The sequence below is a fragment of the Canis lupus genome, chromosome 32 (assembly GCF_011100685.1).
Source record: "Canis lupus familiaris isolate Mischka breed German Shepherd chromosome 32, alternate assembly UU_Cfam_GSD_1.0, whole genome shotgun sequence".
NCBI classification, from domain to species: Eukaryota; Metazoa; Chordata; class Mammalia; order Carnivora; family Canidae; genus Canis; species Canis lupus.
In genome coordinates, this window is record NC_049253.1 from 39273124 (window position 1) to 39295517 (window position 22394).

The following is a 22394-nucleotide window of genomic DNA, read 5'->3' on the forward strand; positions in this document are numbered from 1 at the left end:
ATCCACACAACAAGCAGAGGTCCATACCCTTGCCCTGTGGTAAGCTGGATACATATGCCAGCTATCAGGACAAACTCAATATTTATACTGATAGCCAGTATGCCTTTGAGGTCGTCCATGATTTAGGGATGCTGCAGAAACAAAAGGGCTTTCTTATGTCCTCTGGGACTCAATCAAAAATGGGCAACAGGTAAATGATCTTACTGCCAGTCTCTTACCTCCTGAAATTGCTGTCATCAAAACTGAGGCCCACACTGAAAAACTGAATCTGAATGTCAAGGAAATGCCCCAGCTAACTTTCATGCAAAGGCAGCAGCAAATAAAACTATAAACACGGTGGCACATGTGGATGAAATCCATTCTGCTTCTGCAAATCCATTCTGCCCATCCTGACATCCTTGTAACATGGCAACAATCTGCTCCTGAATCAGAAACTAAGATAGGTAAACAAGGGCTATAAATGAAGTGAACAGTTGGGGCTATGGGAAACCCGAGACAGCTGCTTGGTTCTTTCTGACTCCCTGACAAAGCCCACTTACTGGTTTTTGTATCACTGAACCCATTACAGGGTATTTAAGATGAACTCAAATTATGAATTGACATTTATGAAGAGACTTCTATAAAACTGCAAATAGTCTGCAGCCATGTCTGACCTGCCAGGTTCATAATCCCAGAGAAATTATTTTTGTCTCCAAAGGCCTCAGACCTCCTCCCTCTGGACCCTTTGGGTTTTTTTGTTTGTTTGTTTTTAAGATTTTATTTATTTATTCATGAGAGATGGAGAGAGAGAGAGAGGCAGAGACACAGGCCGAGGGAGAAGCAGGCTCCATGCAGGGAGCCTGGCACGGGACTCGATCTCGGATCTCCAGGATCATGCCCTGGGCCGAAGGCAGCGCTAAACCACTGAGCCACCCAGGCTGCCCTCCCTCTGGACCCTTTGAACATCTGCAGCTGGACCTCATTCAATTGCCACTTAGTATGGGTTGTCAATATGTTCTTGTTACTACTTGTAAGGCTGATGCCCTCACAATGGCAAAGAAACTGCCAGAGAATGTGTTTCCCACTTGGGTATACCTTCCACAATCTCCAGTCACCAAGGCACCCGTCTTACTTGGCAAATCATATGAGGCTTAATGAAAACCTTACAAACTTCTTGGAATTACCATTGTCTTTATCATCTGGAATCATCAGGCAAGGTTGAGAGAACTAATGGAATCTTAGTTTCTAACCTTACTGAAATCACTGAACTCACCTGGCTTAAGGTATTGCTTTTGGTCTTCCTGACCATTTGTAGCACCCTCTTTGGGAAACATAAACTCACTCCATAGGAGATAGTCACTGGCAGACCAATGTCTTATACAATCTTCTGCTGATCCCTTGTTGTCTCATGCTAGTATCACCAGCTACTGTAACTCTTCACTGTCTGATGCTCAAGCATATCATCAACAGAGTAAAGAAGATTTCCCTGAGCCCAATTCAAGGTCACAGTCTAGAGCCTGGTGATATTCCAAAAGCATCATCAGAAGTAGATAGCCCCTGAGCCACAGTAGAAGGGATCCTACCAAGTACTCTTGACCACTGATACCATCTATAAAACTAAAGGGCACAGAGCCTTGGGTACACATCCCACACCTAAAGGAGGCTCCACTTGACATCTGGTCCTGTACAGATGCTGGAGACTTCCAAATCACATTGATGAGGAAGGAAAGCATCTGGCACCAAAGTAGACTGCTTCTTCCCAAGACACTGATTAACACTTTACACTTTGACCAACCTTCTTCTTCTCTTTCTTTTCTTTAACATTGACCAGGAAAGATAATTCCATTCTCTGCATCTCCCAGTCCACTGCTAAGGGAGGCTAACTTTCAGATTACTGGATTCGTCATGATGCAAGAGGCCCCCTGGCCTTCCCCGTGGCCAATTTCTCTTATATTTCCAATGTCACCACAAACTATAGTTGACTTCTGCTTAGAAGTATGTATCCAAGTAGACACATTTACTTACGTGAACCTTTGTACATTTGCACCCCCACATTCCTGTGACTATCAAGATCAGATCTGCCCCCACTCATGGAGAGATCTCACCAGTAGGACCTATCTTTGTCAGGCACTTAGGATGACTTTTTATTTCAGGCTAGGCGATTCTCTTCTCATATGCACTAGAAACCTGGCTGACCCCTAGTGTAGGAGTAAACACAAATGAGACTATGATCAGAAACTTCTTAATTCTTGGAGACATTGCAGATTGCATTGCTAAGACACTAGCTGCCCCGCAAAATCCTTAGACTTTCTGGCCAAAGTTGTTTTTGATAACAGGATTATCTTTTAGCTGAGGAAAGAAGCGCCTGTGCTGCGGCCAACACCACATGCTGCACCTAGATTAACACTTCTGGGGAAGCTGAAACTCAGTTACATAACATCACTGAGCAAGCCACTTGGCTTAAAAGGTGACTCTCACCACTGAGTCATTCTTTGATTGGTTTGGTCTCGGGGACCATGGCTCCAAAGTGCATTCCAAACATTGGAAATTATGCTGCTTATGTTATCATAATAGTCTCTCTGATGTGTTCCATTCTTTCAAAAGCTTGAAATGCATGTTTGTAGCTGCTTATCACCAAGCAAAAGATCTCCCTAAGACTGGAACATCAAAAAAGAAATGAAGAGAAGGACAGGGTAAGAAATTGTGAACCTAACGTCGTGACCTGTGAACACCATAGAGATTCATCAACAAAACGAAACAAAACAAAAACCCAGGATCAACAAAAGCTTTTAAAACTACAAAGCACTAGCTGAGAGGGCACCGATGCCTTAAATTTTGATCACACTTTCCAGTTCAGCTGACAGTTTCATGAAGGGGAGGTAGGGCTATTTGTTAAAAAGAAATAACAGATCCAAAATGGAGTCACTTCTGTTAAGCCCAACAAAGATTTAATACCTAATCTAATTGTAGTTTCGGCCTCTCACTAATGGGATTTTAAACCAGTCAGTCTGGAATTCCCTGATGAGCACTGGTGAGGTACTCTGCATAAGATCCCTGCCCTTCCCCCTAAGAAAGGTGACCTTGTCTGGAACAATCTTCTCTTTTGCAATAATTTCTTTGGCCCACTCCATTTCTGCCTATAAAAGTCTTTCTTTTTATACAACTTCTTGGAGCACATTTCTATTTGTCAGACAGGATGGTGCCCAATTCGTGAGTCATTGAACTAAGCTAATTACACCTTTACATTTATTGGGTTCAATGTTGTCCTTTAATAGATTTTGACTTCAAAGGGCATGACAATCAGAAAAGATTTGATCTAGTCCCAACATCTTTGGGGTATTTATATATCCTTTGGGTTTTACCTTTCATTTACTTGAATTTTAAATTTGGATAGATAAGTTTATGTCATTTTAATTCAGTGCTTTAACAGGATTTCACCTTCCAAATGAACTCCATCAAGAACAGACAAAACTCATGCCACCAGCAAGACAACCATATCACCATACTGACTGCCCCTTATCAGCATCCCATCACTCCTGTGTCTTATGAATTGGGATGCCATAGTCAAGTGGCACCAACCAAAATGCACAGGGTAATTCAATCTTTAGGAATTACAAGACTGTGATTTATAAAAATCACTATGGAACAATTTCTCATTGTTTTGACTCCTTCCTGTCTAAGCTGTTGGATAAACAATCTTTTACTGCAACACATACCCATATTTGCAAAATTTAAACATTACTTCTTTTTCATGAGTTGACTGTCACCATTTTGGCAAACATTCTTCAAAAAAATGGAATATTTTTGTGAAATTCCTTAAGCCTTTAAGAATTAGTCTTTAAGGGGATCCCTGGGTGGTGCAGCGGTTTGGCGCCTGCCTTTGGCCTAGGGCGCAATCCTGGAGACCCGGGATCGAATCCCACATCGGGCTCCCGGTGCATGGAGCCTGCTTCTCCCTCTGCCTGTGTCTCTGCCTCTCTCTCTCTCTCTGTGACTATCATAAATAAAAAAAAAAAATAAAAAAAAGAATTAGTCTTTAAGAATATATTTCTAAAAAGAGAACTTTTAGCCATCTTAAAAGAATAAGTTTTACAAAAAAAATAAGTTTTACAACTATTTTTTGATTTACAATATTTAATTCATTGAAAATTATTCATTCATTCGTTTTATTATTTTTAAGTGCAACTGGAATGTATTAAATTCACATAAACTTAGATATTTTGCTCCAAAACCATACCTCAATAAATTCTACTGAACTTTATTTACATTATTTATAGACTTATATAAGCATCTCATGCTTATAAATTTGTATCATGCTTACATCTAAAAATAAGAATTTCATATCCTACTACTAGAAAATATAAAAATGACCATCCTTTCTGTCTCAGCTTTCCAATCTAAAGGGGGCACTCAATGAATGATTACTGAATGAATGGATAGGCAAATATGTATAGCATTTTACTTTTTTTTGGAGTGTTTTCACATCATTACCTGGGAGAAGTTTTGGACCTATTGTAAAAGAGAAGAGGTTCACAAATATTCTTATCAGGGTTCTGTTCAAGTGTTGCATCATTATTTCTAAATTTCCAGGACTACGAGTATATTCTTTCTGTTAGGTATCTGTTCCCAAGAGTTGGACAGGCGCAGAGTTTATTTGCCATAAAATTAGAGCACATCCTTGTTACATGTGTTTGTTGCTTTGTGATATCAATTGACCGTTCTTAACCTTTGTCCTTTTTCTCTCAAACAGATCCTACAACTCTGCTGAATTGCATAAGAAGTTTCCCAAATGCAATTTTGAATTCTTTAACATTCATCCATTGCTAGCAAAAAACAAGATTCACATTTAGTTCCTCAAAGAGAACCCATGATGCTATATTCATTCTGAGTACTGAAGGGGTCCTACCGGGTCACACCACCCTTTGAACAGCCAATCTATCCATAGGATTGATTATTCTAAGAATGCTAGGAATACGATGAGTGGTTGTTCCTTCTTTAGAGACATTGTGTCTACCGTAAGCTAGGAGATTTCAAGTCTTACTTATTACATTTCCAATGTGTGTATGTGTAACCCCATATAATGGCTTAGCTTTCTCATAGCTGGGGTCAATATGCAAGCTGTAAGACTTTCTGGAGCCTCTGTTTCACCCAGAGACTCTGGCTTTAATATGAGGTAGCAGTTGTACTGTGATATTTTTTAGATCAGATGATCAAATGTCATGATGCATATACACATACCTGTTCCTGTAGCTCCCTTTTAAAATTCTCATCTTGAGCTTTACATGAGACCTTGGGGTCAAGCAAAGGTTCATCTGCTCTTTGCTTTTTCCATAACTTGGTGTCCAGATACCATGCTCCATACCTCATCTTCACACACTTTGCATTATGAGGATTCTACAGAAAATAACATAATTCCCAATTTCATTAGTTTCTTTTTATGTTTGTCATTTCAATAAATCTAAGATTTAGCTTATTAAAGCAGTAGCATTTATTTGTATTTTTTTATTTTTTAAAAAATATTTTATTTATTTATTCATGAGAGACAGAGAGAGAGAGAGAGAGAGAGGCAGAGACACAGGCAGAGGGAGAAGCAGGCTCCCTGCAGGAAGCCCGATGTGGGACTCGATCCTGGGTCTCCAGGACCACACCCCAGGCTGAAGGCGGCACTAAACCGCTGAGCCACCGGGCTGCCCAGTAGCATTTATTTTTAGCTTATGATTAATCTTGTCAAAGTATTTCATGAGGTTTTAGTATGCTTCGATTTACAAAGGTACCCTGAAAAGTTCACGAATGAGAAAATAAAGTGATAGTTAAGTATGGCCTTTGGACTTAGACAAACCTGGGTTTAAATCCAACCTCCCTTACTTAGTATCTAGGAGTCCATGGGAAAATTACTTAATTCTTCATCTGTAAAATGGAGAAAAGAGTATCCACTCCATAGGGTTGTAGGAAAGATCAAAGGAGAAAGTTATGTAAAGCAGCTAGAAATCATATAAAAATCACATTTAACTGAAGGGTAATGACCTTAAACACAATACTCTGTCCACCAGGGCACCTGAGTGGCTCAGTCAGTTAAGCGACCTGCTCTTGATTTCAGCTCAGGTCATGATCTCAGGGTCCTGTGGTCAAGACTCATGTCAGGCTCACCACTCACCGCTCACCCTCTTCTTCCTCTTCCTCTGCCCCTCCCCTAGCTCCCACACAGTCTCAGTCATCTTCTCTAAAATAAATAAATTTTTAAAACAAAAAACAATACTCAGCCAACCAAATTAATGAGTTATAAACTTACTATCGGCCCAGCACCGTGTTCAGCCTGGTAATTGCTATACTACTTTTGATCAAAATGCTATCCAGCAATAGCAATAACAACAAATATGTTATCCAACACCAATCTCGTGCCTCTAATTGGAAGAGAGAAAGAAAAGAATAGATGTCATTCCTTTCCTTCTTCCATTCCTCAGTAGTGCATGAAGGATGTAAAGAGATCTGCTGGGTCATAGCCTGGTAGTGTGGATGTAACACCCACACACTGTCTTATCACATGTGGGGGTCTAATTCTTGAGAGAGGCAAAGGTATGACACCACAAAGATTCTGCCCCTTTCATCCTCTGAAATATAAGCTTCAGAGATTGTTCCCAGATACAACTCCCTGACATCTAGAATAATATATTTCAGATATAATAGATGCTCAATAATATTTGCTGAATCAAAACTGAGTTGCTTCACTTGGCATTATTGACACTTTGGGCTGGATAATCCTTTGTTGGGGGGTCAGGGAGGGTGCTGTCCTATGCATTGTAGGATGTTTAGCAGTATCCCTGGCCTTTGCCTACTAGTTGCCAACAGCAGTGCCTCCCCCAAGTTGTGACGACCCAAAATGTCATCTTCAGACATGGCCAAATATCCCCAGTGTGTGGGGTAGAAAGCAGGGCAAAATCACCCTCAACTAAGAATCAATGAATAAAAGGAAGGCTGGAAGGAAAGAGAAGGGGGGAAAAAAAAGAGGGGACAAAAATCTATACTATTGTTACACTACGGATCTAAGTTCTGAAATCTGTTATGTTGTTGGGTGACTAGTAAGCTTTCAAGACACTGCAAACATCATTTCTTCTGTGAGACCTTGATTGGAGCCACCCTCACCTTGTGCTTGGTGGAATTGATTATTTCTTCCTATGTCTCTATTTATGAACCAGGACATCATTTTATTACAGTTAATCGTTTACCTGTTGACCCAACTAGGCTGTAAGCTCCTTAAGTGCAGGAAACAGGCCTTTGTCTCTGCTTCATTTGTTCCCAGCACCTTTTGGCACATGGCAGTAAATTATGGGAAATGTTTGTTGAAGGATTGCATAGACGGATGGATGGATGAATGAATATACAGGGCAAAGAGGGGCACGGACTGCAGTGAGAGATCAGAAGTAAGAATAAATTAATGTCAACCAAGGGACCTGAAAAAAATCTCCTTGAAAAAACTGGCTTATGACCGGGGTCTAAAGGAAGATGTAAGAAGGTAGACATGGGAAAGGGGCACTTCAGGCAGAGAAAATATTGTGAACAAAGGTATGGTAGTGGAAAAGCTCAGAGTTTTAAGGAAGACCGAAGAGCAATGGAGCAGAGGCCTAAGAGTATGTGGGGAAAAAATAAAGATGGGAATTTCCATTTTTAAAAAATTTATGATAGTCACACAGAGAGAGAGAGAGAGGCAGAGACATAAGCAGAGGGAGAAGCAGGCTCCATGCACCGGGAGCCCGATGCGGGACTCGATCCCGGGTCTCCAGGATCATGCCCTGGGCCAAAGGCAGGCGCCAAACCACTGCGCCACCCAGGGATCCCCTAGATGGGAATTTCCATTTCTGAAATTGAGACCAGATTTACCCTCCCACATGTAGCAGCCAAAAAAGTAGAAATCAGTATAAATATAAATATATGATATATAATGGCTTATAAGACACTGGCCATCAAATAACAAGTACAGTAATCCCCTGAGAGACAAAAAACAAACAAGATAAGCCCCACAATTGCCCCAGGTCACTGTCCTCTTTTTTTAAAAAGACTTTATTTATTTATTTGAGACAGAGAGAGAGAGAGAATGAGTATGAGGGAAGGGGAGGGTCCCAGGACCCTGAGATCATGTCCTCAGCCGAAGGCAGACACTCAACCCACTGAGCCACCCAAGCTCCCGCTCCAGCTCACTGTCTTGTGATACTTTCCAAGCCACAGCACAGGGACACTCTCAGGAGGAGACCAGCAGACTCTCTGAGTTGAGGAGACAGCATTGTGAGAGCAAACAAAGGTGGTTCTAGTTGGCAACAAAGAGTAAGAGAAAGGAGAGAACTGCACAGCAAGGGAACTCCAGAGGTCTGCAGATGGTGTCCCTCAGCACTTGTATGGGAGGAAACCCAAAAGGATTAGAAGAAACAGGGCCCAGCATGCACACAGGGCCAGGGACAGTGCTTGTTCCCTTCTGAGAAACCTGAAGATTCACAGGGCACTGGGTAGAATAAACTGAAGAGTCTTGCCTCAGTATTAGAGAATGAACCATAGACTGAACATTACTTCAGTCCTTCCTAACACATCTTTAGAGCCAAGACCCAGAAGGTTCAAACTTTTCCAAGTAACTTTAACTACATCCCAGAACAAAACTCAAGTTTACAGGAATACAAAAGTCCCCTGCCCGGATAAGGTAAGATCCACGGTGTCTGGTATCTACTAAAAAAATTACGGAGCATGAAGAGAGGCAAGAAAACATGATCCATGAAGAAGAGATAAATAAGTTAATGGAAACTCACACAGAACTGGTGCAGATGTTAGACTAGAAGACATGAACATCAAAAATAGTTATTATAACTATATTTCATATGTTCAAGATTAAGGAGAGATGTAGAAATATTTTCTTAAAAATTCAAGTCAAACGTTTTGAATTGAAAATTACAATAGTATGAGATGGAAAAATAGACTAGATGGGATCAGTGGCTGATTAGACATTGTTAGAAAGAGCAGATTAGAATATACAAGGACACCACAGAGAGAAAAAAGATTCAAATACCAAACAGAGCCCCAGTGAGCAATGAGACAAGTCCATGAAGCCTAATTACCTGTAATTGGAATCCTTGGAGCAGGAAGAGTGAAAGGTAAAAAAATTTTTTTTGAAGAAATAATGGTCAAAATGTTTCCAAATTTGATGAAAACTAGAAACTCATGGATCAAAGAGGCTCAGCAGACCCCAGGCACAAGGTGTATATAATAATTACATTCACGATCAGTGACAAAGAGAACATCTTTAAAGGAGCCAAGGTGGGATCCCTGGGTGGCGCAGCGGTTTGGCGCCTGCCTTTGGCCCAGGGCGCGATCCTGGAGACCCGGGATCGAATCCCACATCGGGCTCCCGGTGCATGGAGCCTGCTTCTCCCTCTGCCTGTGTCTCTGCCTCTCTCTCTCTCTCTCTCTCTCTGTGACTATCATAAATAAATAAAAATTAAAAAAAAAAGAAGGAGCCAAGGGAAGACACACATCCAGAACAACAAAGACAAGGAAGGTTTACGATTTCTCATCAGAAACAACACAACTAAGAAGGCAACAGAACACCATCTTTTAAGTACTAAAAACAAACAAAAAACTGTGAACCAAGAAATCTATACCCACAAAAATATCTTTGGAAATGAAGGCAGAATGAGGATATTTTTAGACATACAGAAGCTAAAGGAATTAATCACCAGCAGATCTACACTAGACACAGGGTTAAAAGATGGTCTCCAGGCAGACGAAAATGACACCATATGGAAATGTATTTGAACTTTCACATAATGACCCTCTGTCTGCCAGTCAAAAGTTCAATTTTGGCAATAACCACCATGGCTTATAAAGTAGTAGTTGTGCAACAATTTGTACATACAAGGAATTGAGCAATTTGATTCAGCCCAGATTCAGGACAAGCTGTGGTTCAGGCCTTGGGTGTGATGACATAATTTGCCTGTCCAGCATCACTTTGCATTTTACCCTTTAGAAACATGGGGAGCAAATGGAAAAATGTAAATGCTTATATGAGTGCCAGAACGCATAGTTTTCATAAACCTTATGCAACAAAGCCAAGGGTGGAAAACATCACATATGTAACAACAGGTCAGTCCATTGTATTCAATTATAAAGGAAAAAGTTAATTAATATGTTTAAATGTGAGAAATACAGTATCAAAGATCACATGTAAAAGACAGAGGGTAGTTAGAGATAATATATTGTTTTTCACTCTCAGAGAAAGGAACTTCTCCACCCCCAATCCCACTCCTGACCACCACTTAGGTACTTAAATCTCTTGTTGGACTTGAGGCACTTAGGTGGTTCAGTTGGTTGAGCTTCTGACTCTTGGTTTTGGCTCAGGTCATGATCTCAGGGTGTCAGGATCAAGCCCTGCGTCAGGCTCTGCACTCAGCTTAGAGTCTGCTTCAAATTCTCTCTCCCTCTCCCTCCTGCTCACTCTTCCTCTCTCTCTCTCTCAAATAAATAAATAAAATAAAATCATTTTTAAAAAAATCTGTTGTTGGACCTATACAATTTGATCTGTGTGTGTATACATATTTGTGTAGAAAAGTAGAAAAACACTTAAGAGTCCATACTTCTTCCCTTTGGAACACAGTATGTTTTTTCTCCTCTGTTTCCTTGTTCTATCTTCATGGGCAAGTGGTATTGAAAAACTCAACAATTTGTTAGTAATCGGGCAAGCATGTGGTCAAGAATGACGGTGCGTGGTCAATAAGACTGCTCCCAAAATTCAAGAATTCTTTGGACAAAGAATAGACAACCTTCATGATTACTAATTGCAGCATTTAACTCTTGGAATAATAAACTTTCATATATATTTCCATCAACTTTTAGAATTTCAACATATAAAACACATAAAGAGAGAATTTCAACATATAAACACAGAGATAACAAAGACTATTCAGATATCGACAATAATGCTGAATGGCATGGCTTGTTTGTATAGCTAGTTTTATTACCTATACTAAATATTCATTGATTTAACAAATATTTATTAAACACCAAAAAAATCCTTCAAGAACTCTACTGAAAAAGGCCAGTGCCCTCCCTGAAGTACCAGAATTCAAGAACAGTTAAGATTTTTTTAAAAAGATTTTTTATTTATTTATTCATGATAGAGAGACAGAGAGAGGCAGAGACACAGGCAGAGGGAGAAGCAGGCTCCATGCTGGGAGCCCCACACAGGACTCGATCCCGGGACTCCAGGATCGCGCCCTGGGCTAAAGGCAGGCACTAAACTGCTGAGCCACCCAGGGATCCCCCAAGAACATTTAAAATTTTAATCCAACCTAATTTTCTTTGATATTCAGTCTTCTCCTGTTTGGCAATTACCTGTGGTTTCTGGTGTTTCTGCTCATAGTCTAGTTTCTGGAAAAACTGTGGCTTCTGCAGCTTCTTTAGCCCCACTCTCTTCTTTAGCTCCAGAGGAACCTGGTTGAGTCTCCTCGTGTGGAGCACATCATGGCTTGGTTTACTCTGATAGTCGATGTCAAACTGTTTCAGAATGAACTCTTCATCGATGTTTGAACTTCCCTGGAAGAATATCACATTGCATGAATCAAGGACAAATCCTTCTTTAATCTAAAGGAGGCATGTGACTATGGCTAGAGAAGAGGTAGTTTAGAGGACAGGCAGGAAATGCTCAGTCGGCATTCATTGGAGACAAGAAGTATTGGGGTTCTGGAGGACTTTGTCAGTGCATTAAGGGACAACTTAGGACCAGATAGAAGCAGTGAGTCCTTGAGAGAATTAACAGGCTGAGAAAAATTCAGTCTGTTTAATCTTTTTTTTTTTTTTTTAAGATTTTATTTATTTATTCATGAGAGACAGAGAGAGAGAGGCAGAGGGAGAAGCAGGCTCCACTCAGGGAGCCCGATGCGGGACCTGATCCCGGGTCTCCAAGATCATGCCCTGGACTGAAGGCGGTGTTAAACTGCTGAGCCACTGGGGCTGCCCCAGTCTGTTTAATCTTAAGCAGACTTCTGAGTGCATAAAGAAGATGTCATGGTACACACACACACACACACACACCGGAATATTACTCAGCCATAAAGGAGAATGGGATCTTATGATTTGTGATAACATGGATGGATCCAAAGGGTATTGTCCTAAATGAAGTACAACAGAGAAAGACAAATACCGTATGACTTCAACTATATGTCAAATCTAAAAAACAAAACAAATGAACAAACAAACAAGAAAACAGAAACAGGGGCAGCCCGAGTGGGCTCAGTGGTTTAGCGCCGTCTTCAGCCCAGGGCATGATCCTGGAGACCCGGGATCGAGTCCCACGTCAGGCTCCCTCCCTGGAGCCTGCTTCTCCCTTTGCCTGTGTCTCTGCCTCTCTCTCTCTCTCTCTCTCATGAATAAATAAATAAAATTAAAAAAAAAAGAAAAGAAAACAGAAACACGGGATCCCTGGGTGGCTCAGTGGTTTGGCGCCTGCCTTTGGCCCAGGGCGCGATCCTGGGGTCCCGGGATCAAGTCCCGCACCGGGCTCCTGGCATGGAGCCTGCTTCTCCCTCCTCCTGTGTCTCTGCCTCTCTCTCCCTATGTCTATCATAAGTAAATAAATAAATATTAAAAAAAAAAAGAAAACAGAAACAGACTCATAAATACCGAGAACAAATTGGTAGTTATCAGAAGGGAGGTAGGTGGAGGAATAGGCAAAATAGGTGAAGGCAATTGGGAGGTAAATGCTTCTAGTTATGGAATGAATAAGTCATAGAGATAAAAGGTGGACCACAGGAATTTAATCAATGATATTGTAATAGCATTATATGGTGATAGATGATAACTACACTTGTGGTGAACAGCATAATGTATAGAATTGGCAAATCACTATGTTGCACACCTGAAACTGGAGTCAGATAAATGGATTCAGATAGAGGGGAGCAGCCAAGAGACAGAAGGAACACCTAAAAGCATTTTAGTGCCTAGATCTAGCTATACCTGAAGCTCCTAGGATGTCTGGATGGTTCCTTTACCTCCCTTAATCCAGTCTGAATTATATTTCAGTCACTTTTCAAGGAAATAGTCCCAAAAATACATTGTCTAAACTGACTAATGTTCTCAAAATATAGGTGAAGAAGATTACAAATCCTAGATCTTAAATCCGGGAAAAACCTAAGGAACCCATCTACAGGGACTTGAGAACACAAATAGGTATTTAAATGGATTCTTGGAAGGAAGGCAAGGAAAGGCTTTAAGAACTAAGTCAAAAGTCCATTCATGCCAGAAATATCATTTGTGAAGGTTGTGGTTAAGCATAGCTGTCCAGGGGCAGCCCCAGTGGCTCAGCGGTTTAGCGCTGCCTTCAGCCCAGGGTGTGATCCTGGGGACCCGGGATCCAGTCTCACGTCCGGCTCCCTGCATGGAGCCTGCTTCTCCCTCTGCCTGTGTCTCTGCTTCTCTCTCTCCTCTCTGTGTATTCTAATGAATAAATAAATAAAATCTTTTAAAAAAAAAAAGCATAGCTGTCCAAGTACTTACAGATAAATTAACTGAGAAAAATATGTTGAAATTGTGAAGGACACAGAAAAAAGAACACTGAAATGGAAAACAAAAATGTGAAACAACAAGGTGAGGGAAATGAGTAGTGATTGGCCAAAATATATAAACTTTCAGTTATAAAATAAATAAGTTCTGGGAATCTAATGTACAGCATGGTGACTATAGTTAATAAAATTGTAATTGTACTTGAAAGTTGCTAAGAAAGTAGATCTTTTTTTTTTAATTTTTTAAAGATTTTTATTTATTTGTGATAGTCACAGAGAGAGAGAGAGAATGAGGCAGAGACACAGGCAGAGGGAGAAGCAGGCTCCATGCACCGGGAGCCCGACGTGGGACTTGATCCCGGGTCTCCAGGATCGCGCCCTGGGCCAAAGGCAGGCGCCAAACCGCTGCGCCACCCAGGGATCCCAAGAAAGTAGATCTTAAATGTTCTCACCACACTCCAAAAAGGTAATTATGTGAGGTGATGGATGTGTTAACTACCCTTACTGTGGCAATCATTTTGAAATATACATATATATGTATCAAACTATCACACTGTACACCTTGAACTTACACAGTGTTATATGTCACTTATATCTCAATAAGGCTGGCAAAGAAAAAGAGCCACTAAAAAGATAGAAAGAAACAAGAGCAATGTGACATATAAACAATAAACATTCAAATAGGCTGCAAGCTTGCAAACTTTCCAGAAACATCATCTAGGAAATATTTCTATTATAAATAGTAGAAGAGTCACAATTCCTTTATGACTCTGATTATTTGACTTAAATTGTATACTAACATTGTTTTTTATTTTTTTTTAACATTGTTTTTTAATAATAGCAACTCAGAGCTTGACTTTAAAAAGTAGGTTGTATGGAATACTACTTAGCCGTCAAAAATGAAATCTTGCCATTTGCAATGATGGGGTAGAACTAGAGGGTATTATGCTAAGCAAAATAAGTCAACCAGAGAAAGACAATTATCATACAATTTCACTCATATGTGGAATTTAAGAAACAAAACAGAGGAGCATAGAGGAAGGAAAGGAAAAATAAAACAAGATGAAATCAGAGAGGGAGACAAAGCATAAAAGACTCTTAATCAAAGGAAACAAACTAAAAAATAACAATAACAAAGGAAACAAACTTGAGGTTGCTGGAGGGGAGAGGTGTTGGGGGGATAGGGTAACAGGATGATCGACATTAAGAAGGGCACATGATAGGAAAAAAGAAAAAGAAGGGCACATAATGTAATGAGCACTGGGTGTTACAGAAGACTGATGAACCACTGAAGTCTACCTTTGACACTAATAATACACTATATGTTAATTAATTGAATTTAAATTTTTTAAAAAGGAGGTGATTAGTATTACTACTAACTTACAAAAGCAGTAGCCCAGTTGCAGAAGTCCCTAACTCCTTTGTGCACATTTTCATGAAGAAGAGGACCATCTTCATGGAACAAATCTGTTTCACTTGGCTTCTTTTCTTCATTAAGCCATTGACCTGGATGTGCCACTGAAGTCTTCTTGGGACTAAGGATAATGAGATCATCAAAGAATCACAGTATGAGCCACCAGGAATCAAAGTAGATTTCCAACACTATCTTAAGGAAAAAGTATAGTAATGCAAGCATTTCTAACAGTCTCTCACAAGCTCATACAAGGTATATGCTAATTTTCCAAAGATCACATTTTCCTTATCTATATCATAAAGGCAATATCATGAATAGTTATAATAATTAAAATATATATAGCACCTTACCAGTTTAAGTTGATTTTTTTTGAAATTATGGGTTGCATTTATTAAAATAAGTGCCAAATTACTGCACTTGGAGTCTGCTCCAGATATAGACAATCTTGACAAGCAAGAGATGTCCTTGATTTCCCTCTGTCTTTTGTCCTAAAACCCAGCCCATTAGTAAATCTGGTAGGTTTTAATTCTGTCCCCTTCTCTGGACTATTGCAAATGCTCTTCACTGATCTTCTCCTAGGGCCTCAACTCCCAAAACCCTAATCCATTTGCAGCACTGCAGCTAAAATAGTCTTTCCAAAACATAAATCTGGTCATAGCAGCCACCCTTCATCCTCAACTAAACCTCTCAATAGCTTCTTTTTAAAATTAAGATATAATTCACATACTATAATATTAACCATTTCAAAACATGCAATTCAGTAGTTTCCATATAGTTAAAAAGTTATGCAACCTCTACCATTATCTAATTCTGGAACATCTGCATCACCCCAAAAAAGAAGCTCCATAACCACTGACAATCACTCTTCATTTCCCCCATTCTCTCTGCTCCTGAAAACTAGTTCTGTCTCTATGGATTTGCCTGTTCTAAACATTTTATCTGAATGCAACCTTATAATACATTGTATTTTGTGTCTGGCTAACATCTCAAGGTTTGACCATGCTATTAGCATGTAACAGTGGTTTATTTCTCTTTATGGCTAAGAACACATTGTCTGAAGAGACCACATTTTATCTATCATCAGTTGATGGACATCTGGGCTCTTAGGCATAGTGCTGCTTGGTACGTTCAGGTACAATTTTTTGTGTTTAAAAGATTATTACTCTTCCATTAAAGACCTACGTCTTAACTCAATTTCCAAGACTCTTCATGGCCTGATCCTTGCCTGTATCTTCAGATTCTTCTGGAATTACCACCCTCCCTCACTCTCTGAGCTCCAGCCATTATGGCCTTCTCTCAGGTTCATGAATTCATCATGCTCTCTTCAACCACAGGGCCTTTGCCCATGTTGTACCATCTGACTGCAATGCCTTCTGCATTTCCTCATCTCCCTTATGTTCCAATATACATGTCCCTTCCTTAGGGAGGTATTCACAGGCTGTCCCCAGAACCCACACTTCCTTCCCAGCATTTTGTACCTTTTTTTCATAGCACCCAAGTATTAATTTATCCATCCATACATTCAACAAGCACTTATTAAATACCAACTAAGTACCAAGCACAGTTCTAGACACTAAAACTCAACTGTAAATAAAGTTTAGTCCCTGTCCCAACAGAACTTAAGATTTGAGTAAGGAGAGACAGCTAGGAAAGAGGTAAACGTATGCCAAGTCATTACAAGCGATAAAAAGAAAAATAAAACAGGGCAGGAGGGATGGAGAGTATTGACAGGGGGCTTTTTATTTCTATAGGGAAGGCCTCACCACCAAACTGATAGCTGAGCAGAGACCCAAAAGAAGGAATCAATCAAACCATGCAGATATCAAATATCAAGCGTGATGATCATTGAGAACGGACTAGGTAACCTAGATGTCAATGGCAACCTTGACCAAGGGCAAATCCACTGGAGTGCTGATGAGTTACAGAAAGAAGAGTACGTAAGTATGGACATGTCTTTCAAGGAGTTTTGCTCTAAAGGAAAGGAGAGACTATATACTCAATGAAACTTGTTTAGAAGATGGGAGATGTTACCTCATGCTGTGGTAGGCTGATAATGGCCTCCAAAGATATCAGGGGCTAATCCTTGGAACCTGTAAGTGTTACTTTGCTTGGAAAAATCATCTCTATAGACATGAGTAGTTTAAGGAGTTTGAGATGATGAGATTACCTTGGATTATCTGGGTGGGCCCTAAATGCCATCACGAGTGTCCTTGTAAGAGAGGGACAGAAGATTTGACAGAGGAGAAGGGGATGTGAAGACATTGACCTTGAAGATTGGAAAGATGTGGCCATAGCCCTGGAATGCCACTAGCAACCAGAAGCTCGAAGAAGTAAGGAGTAGATTCTTTCCTAGAGCTCCTGGAAGGAACATGGTCCTGCTGATACTTTGATTTCAGCACAGGAATACGGATTTTGGGCTTCTGGTCTCCAGAACTGTGAGATAATAAATTTCTGTTGTTTTAAGACATCAAATTCGTGTTACTTTTTTTTTCTTAAGTATTTTATTTATTTATTCATGAGAGACAGAGAGAGAGAGAGAGGCAGAGACACAGGCAGAGGGAGAAGCAGGCTCCAGGCAGGGAGCCTGACAGGGGACTGGACCCTGGGTCTACAGGATCAGGCCCCAGGGCTGAAGGCAGCGCCAAACCTCTGCGCCCCCCAGGCTGCCCAAATTCATGTTACTTTGTATAGCAGCCACTGACAAGAATATGCCAAGAATATGGTGACAGAAAAACTTGCCATTAGGTAATTATACATTCATTTGCGATGATAATTTATTAAGCTATTAGTTTCATTCACTTCCTTTATACTATTATCATCTCTCCTTTTAAATAGATAGCCCATTTGTTTTTAATTTCTTGCCCCAGAGATGTTTTTCAGGGTTGACCAAGGAAACTGCCTCCAGTTAAAGGCAGAACCTATATTGTGTAAAAGCCCAAGCTTATGGCAGCAATTATGCTTGACGTTATGGATGACATGGAGAGAGGGGTGGTCCCAGAGTGTCCCACAAACAGGAGGAATGGAGAGAAGAAAGAGTCCCAGAGACCAGAGAGAAGTTAAGATCAGTCCTGAAACTCCTCAAATGTTTCGGCAGGTGACAGGAAAGGGCAAGGGGTTACGAACAGTACTTACAGCCCGGGTAGACCGGGGAAGAACGTTTTTTTAAAAGCTTTGCTGGTTCCTTTGTTCTTTTCCTGAAGCCCTGACAATAAGCCCATGTGTCCTCCAGTCTCTTGTCAGGATCCAGCACTTCCAGCACCTTTGATAAGAGCTGTACACACAGAAAACGGCCTTAGAGGAAAGAAAAATGTGCTGAAAAAGAAGAGCCCTTGATTCTAAAACAGAACAGACCAACATGCCCCTTTGCTTTGCATTTCTGGCCGGCTGTGCCATTCATCCGTTTCGGTGCAAATACTCTGATGGCTGCTGTGGGTTAGTGTCCCCCATCTAGACACTAGTATGTGCCTGTTGTGCTAAAATTCTGTCCCTGGGGCCCACCCCAGTCCCTTCCGGCCCCATTGAGCCAAGAGCCTCTAGAGGTTTCTATAGCTTTTGACTGCCCAGTACCCATTCTTCCTCCTATAAAAAACAGTGTCTAGATTTTTCTTTGGACCTTCTCCTTGCTCCACAGGCAGGTCAGAACAATGGAGACCACAGCGACTGGTTTAGGAACAGGCACATAACCCAAATTTTACCCATGGGAACTAGACTATGGGATTTTGCTGGAAGCATACAGAAAGAGGCGTTCTTTTTCTTGGTAGAACTTAAATCTAGAGAAGCTGGTGGCTATCAGAGTACCATAAGAAGAAATCCTGCCTTGGAAAGAAGACAACACACCCAGCTGGACAGGTGAAACGTGGTAATAAGGACCACAATCCCAAGTGCCATCTGAGGGTATGTGGAAATCATCTATTTGTCATGGCCTTAGAAACTCTGGCCTGCAGGAGGCAGTTGGAGAAAGCCCCAAGTGGAAAATAATTGATTAGAATTCTACAGATTTTCTGCCACTAATAATTTATTCATTCATTCATTATGCACAAATATTTGTTGAGTGACTCTATGCCAGGTATTAATTAGGGACACACAGTGAAAGACACAGGTAAAGTCTGTGTCTTTAGACACAGAGATTGGAGATTTTATTCTGGCCCAGCGGTAACAAGAGCTAGGATGAAAAATAGATCATGATGAGGGATAGAGGGTGGGGAAGAAGGAAAGTGTTGTTTTATGAGACATTGGAGCAAGGATCTGAAGGAAGCGAAGGAGTGAGCCAGACAGGCATGTAGGGGTAGTTGTCCCAGGCACAGAAGAGAGATCTGAATTGGACATGCTCACTCACGTTCACAGAGTAGCCAGGAGGTCAGGGTGGCTGGAGCAGGGTGAGAGCAGAGGGGTAGGTGGTGAGGTTGGAGGGGGTGCAGAGCAGGGGTGGGGCAGAGAGTAGACAGAGGTGCTGGGCCTTTCAGACCATGGTGAGGACTTTACTCTGAGTAAGAAAGGGCCATCAAAGGGCTTTGCGGGGAAGTTTGCCTTTCTGAACAATTGCCACGCCGACCGACTTAGGGAACAGATTACACAGGTGGGGGTAGCAGGCACCCAACATCCATTCCGCCTTTTTCCTTAAATCTGACAGAACTGTATTCTAGATTTTGCTCTCTGTCCCAATGCCCAACCAAGAAACTCAATTTTCTAGATTCCCTAGCAGCTAGAAGTGGTCAGATGAATGGGATGTTTACTGGACAAGTTCTTACTTGTCAAATTAAAAGACAGAGTCGGCTGGCATGGACCCTCTAAGCTTCGCCCCCTCCCCCTGACCGACCTGATGCCCGAAGGTGTGGAAGCCATCCTGAGAAAAAAGAACAAGAGACATACGCTAAGGACTGTGGAGCTCAGAGTCTGAAGCAGCCCGGGACACTGTGACATAACGGAGCTGTCATCCAAACCCAGCCTGACAAAGTGGGGACTCTTCCCCATGACCTCTCAGGTGCCCCTCTGCCTGCTACCCATCCATTAGTTAAAGGCTACGGACACCTCCCAACACCAGGCTAAAGTAACAGGAGCCCTGGACAATCTGCCCTTTGGTTTCTAGCCTCAGCAGGTCCCGAGCAAAGTAGGCCGGTCGAACGTCGAGGGAACAGAAGCCGAAGGTTTCCGGTTTACTGGGCCTCCAGAAGTTGCGCGGCTCCGTGGAAGTGGCAAGTACCTCGCTGCTGGTGTCCTTCCCAGAAGCGGAGAAGGAAGGTTGCCCCAGCCCCTGAGAGCTCGCCCTGGCAGGCGTTTGTCACCCCCTCCCCCAGACAAGTCTGTCTCCCCTCAGAGGAGCTCCCACACATCTAAGGAAAGTTCTTTTCCAGGCCCCAGGGAGGGCCCTCCCACAACCCCGGGTCAGGAGGTCGCCTCAGCAGGCCCGTCTTCCCCCAGCTGCGGGCAGAGAGCCACGGGGCGCGGGGTCAGCTGGGCCTCGGCATCTGCAAGGAGCCTGCTCTGTGCCCCGGGGCTGGCGAGAGCTCGCTTGCTTCCTGGGGCGGCTGCGGCTGCCTCTTCTTTAGGGGAGTTGTGTGATGGATCTGGGGGACAAAGGCCTCCCGTGGACCCTGAGTGTTCAGACCCTTGTGTGGTGGGCAGCGTCTCCTAAAGTCATCCAGCCCCTTCTTTGAGAATGTCCCCCGCAGGCTGTGCAGGCAGGTGCGGCCCGCGGGCCCGGGCCTGTGCTTTGTGAAATACTTGGGAGGTAGATTCTCTTTGTACCTGGAGGGCAACGTGCCTGATTGTAGGGATCGTGGGGCTTGGGGTGGGGGACTGGGGCTGTACGGAGGCTGGCCTCCACCTTTCTGGAGAAGGGGAGGTCGGGGGGAGGGGTTCCGTGGAGAGCTAATTCGACTCCTGCTCACCCGCACCTTATCTCTGCTCTGTGCAAGGTCCCTCTCCCATTTCCTTTAGGCTCTCATCCTACATCCCGTTCTCATGGCTTTCCTGGCACAGGCAAAACCACTCTCGCAGACTTAAAATGTACCCTTTGCCTGTACACTCCTCATAATATCTGCATCATCCTTTTACGTGCATGTGTTCTCCACTTACCTAGAAGTACTCTTCTGTTTCTTACTGGTATGCCAAGCACCACGTTAGAAAGACCCATCCATGTCACTAGGTGTAAATCTCATTCATTATTACCACCTGCTGCCACCACGGTTCATCTATCCATTCTCCTTGTGAAGGACACTCACAAGCTGCTGCCCCTCCAGGGACTTTTTCTTATCCTTTAAAGAATCACAGTGGGCAGCCCCGGTGGCAGCGGTTTAGCGCCGCCTGCAGCAGCCCAGGGTGTGATCCTGGAGACCCTGGATCGAGTCCCGTGTCAGGCTCTCTACATGGTGCCTGCTTCTCCCTCTGCCTGTGTCTTTGCATCTCTATGAATAAATAAATAAAATCTTTAAAAAAAAAAAAAAAGAATCACAGTGCAGTGGGAAGAACCTGGATCCCAGGGACAACTTGCCCCTTACTAGCTGAATGACCTTGACATTTTATTATTTATTAACTCTGTGAGCCTGAGTTAAGCCCCTAAACTTAGAGGGTCAAAGGTTGCAGACTGGCAGTCCAGGGGCTGCATGGGGCCTACAAACCTGTCCTGTGGTCCCTTTTCGGTTTGCATAAGAATTAGAATAGCTAACACATACCGAAGACTTTTTTCTATAATAAGCATGTTCTAAATGCTTTACAGGTATTAACTTACCTAATCCTGTAACAATCCAATGAAGTAGGTACCAAGTACTGGCATTCTTCCCACTTATAGATAAGGAAATTGAGGCACAAAGAAATTTAAGAGCAAAACAAACCCTTGTGAAAGATCCCACAGCTAATAAGTGTTAGAGGTGGGATTTTAATCCACGTAGTGTGACTCCAGAGAAAAGTGTTTAAACACTAAACTAGAGTTTCTGACATTAAAAAAAAAAAAAAGTTCACATACATAATCTATAACAAAAGTCAGGCTCTCAGGGAACACGGGGTCCATCTTTCTGTGGAGTAGCAGTTGGTACAATGGTTGCCCCTACAGACAGTCCTATGCTCTCTTAGTCACAGACTCCACCCCTCCCTACTGATTTCTTCTACCCAGGCTGCTTCATCCACTTTCCTTGCCCACCTGACCCCTGTCTGCGCTGAGTTGTTAGGGCATAAATATGAGATGGAAGCAGTTGATGGAAGGAAAATAAGGCCAGCTCCTCGATTATCTAACACATCCAGCCATTGCCTACCTAAGCCATGACTTGGGACCAAGTACTAACAGGTCAAGGGCAGATCACTCATTATCTTTCTTTCTTTTTTTTTTTTTTTTAAGAATTATTTATTTATTCATGAGATTCACAGAAAGAGAGGCAGAGACACAGGCAGAGGGAGAAGCAGGCTCCACTCAGGGAGCCCGACGTGGAGCTCCATCCCTGGTCTCCAGGATCACGCCCTGGGCTGAAGGCGGCGCC

General features: G+C 42.2%; 1 protein-coding gene across 1 annotated transcript; it reads right to left on the bottom strand.

Annotated features, from left to right (window-relative positions):
• Positions 1-299: 299 nt before the first annotated feature.
• On the bottom strand, positions 300-21931 carry FAM47E (family with sequence similarity 47 member E). Its single transcript, XM_038582463.1, is given in 8 exon segments — positions 300-434; positions 5218-5373; positions 11347-11547; positions 14941-15046; positions 18054-18196; positions 20320-20414; positions 20417-20753; positions 21887-21931. Coding segments are annotated over 8 exon segments (1218 nt in total).
• Positions 21932-22394: the final 463 nt, after the last annotated feature.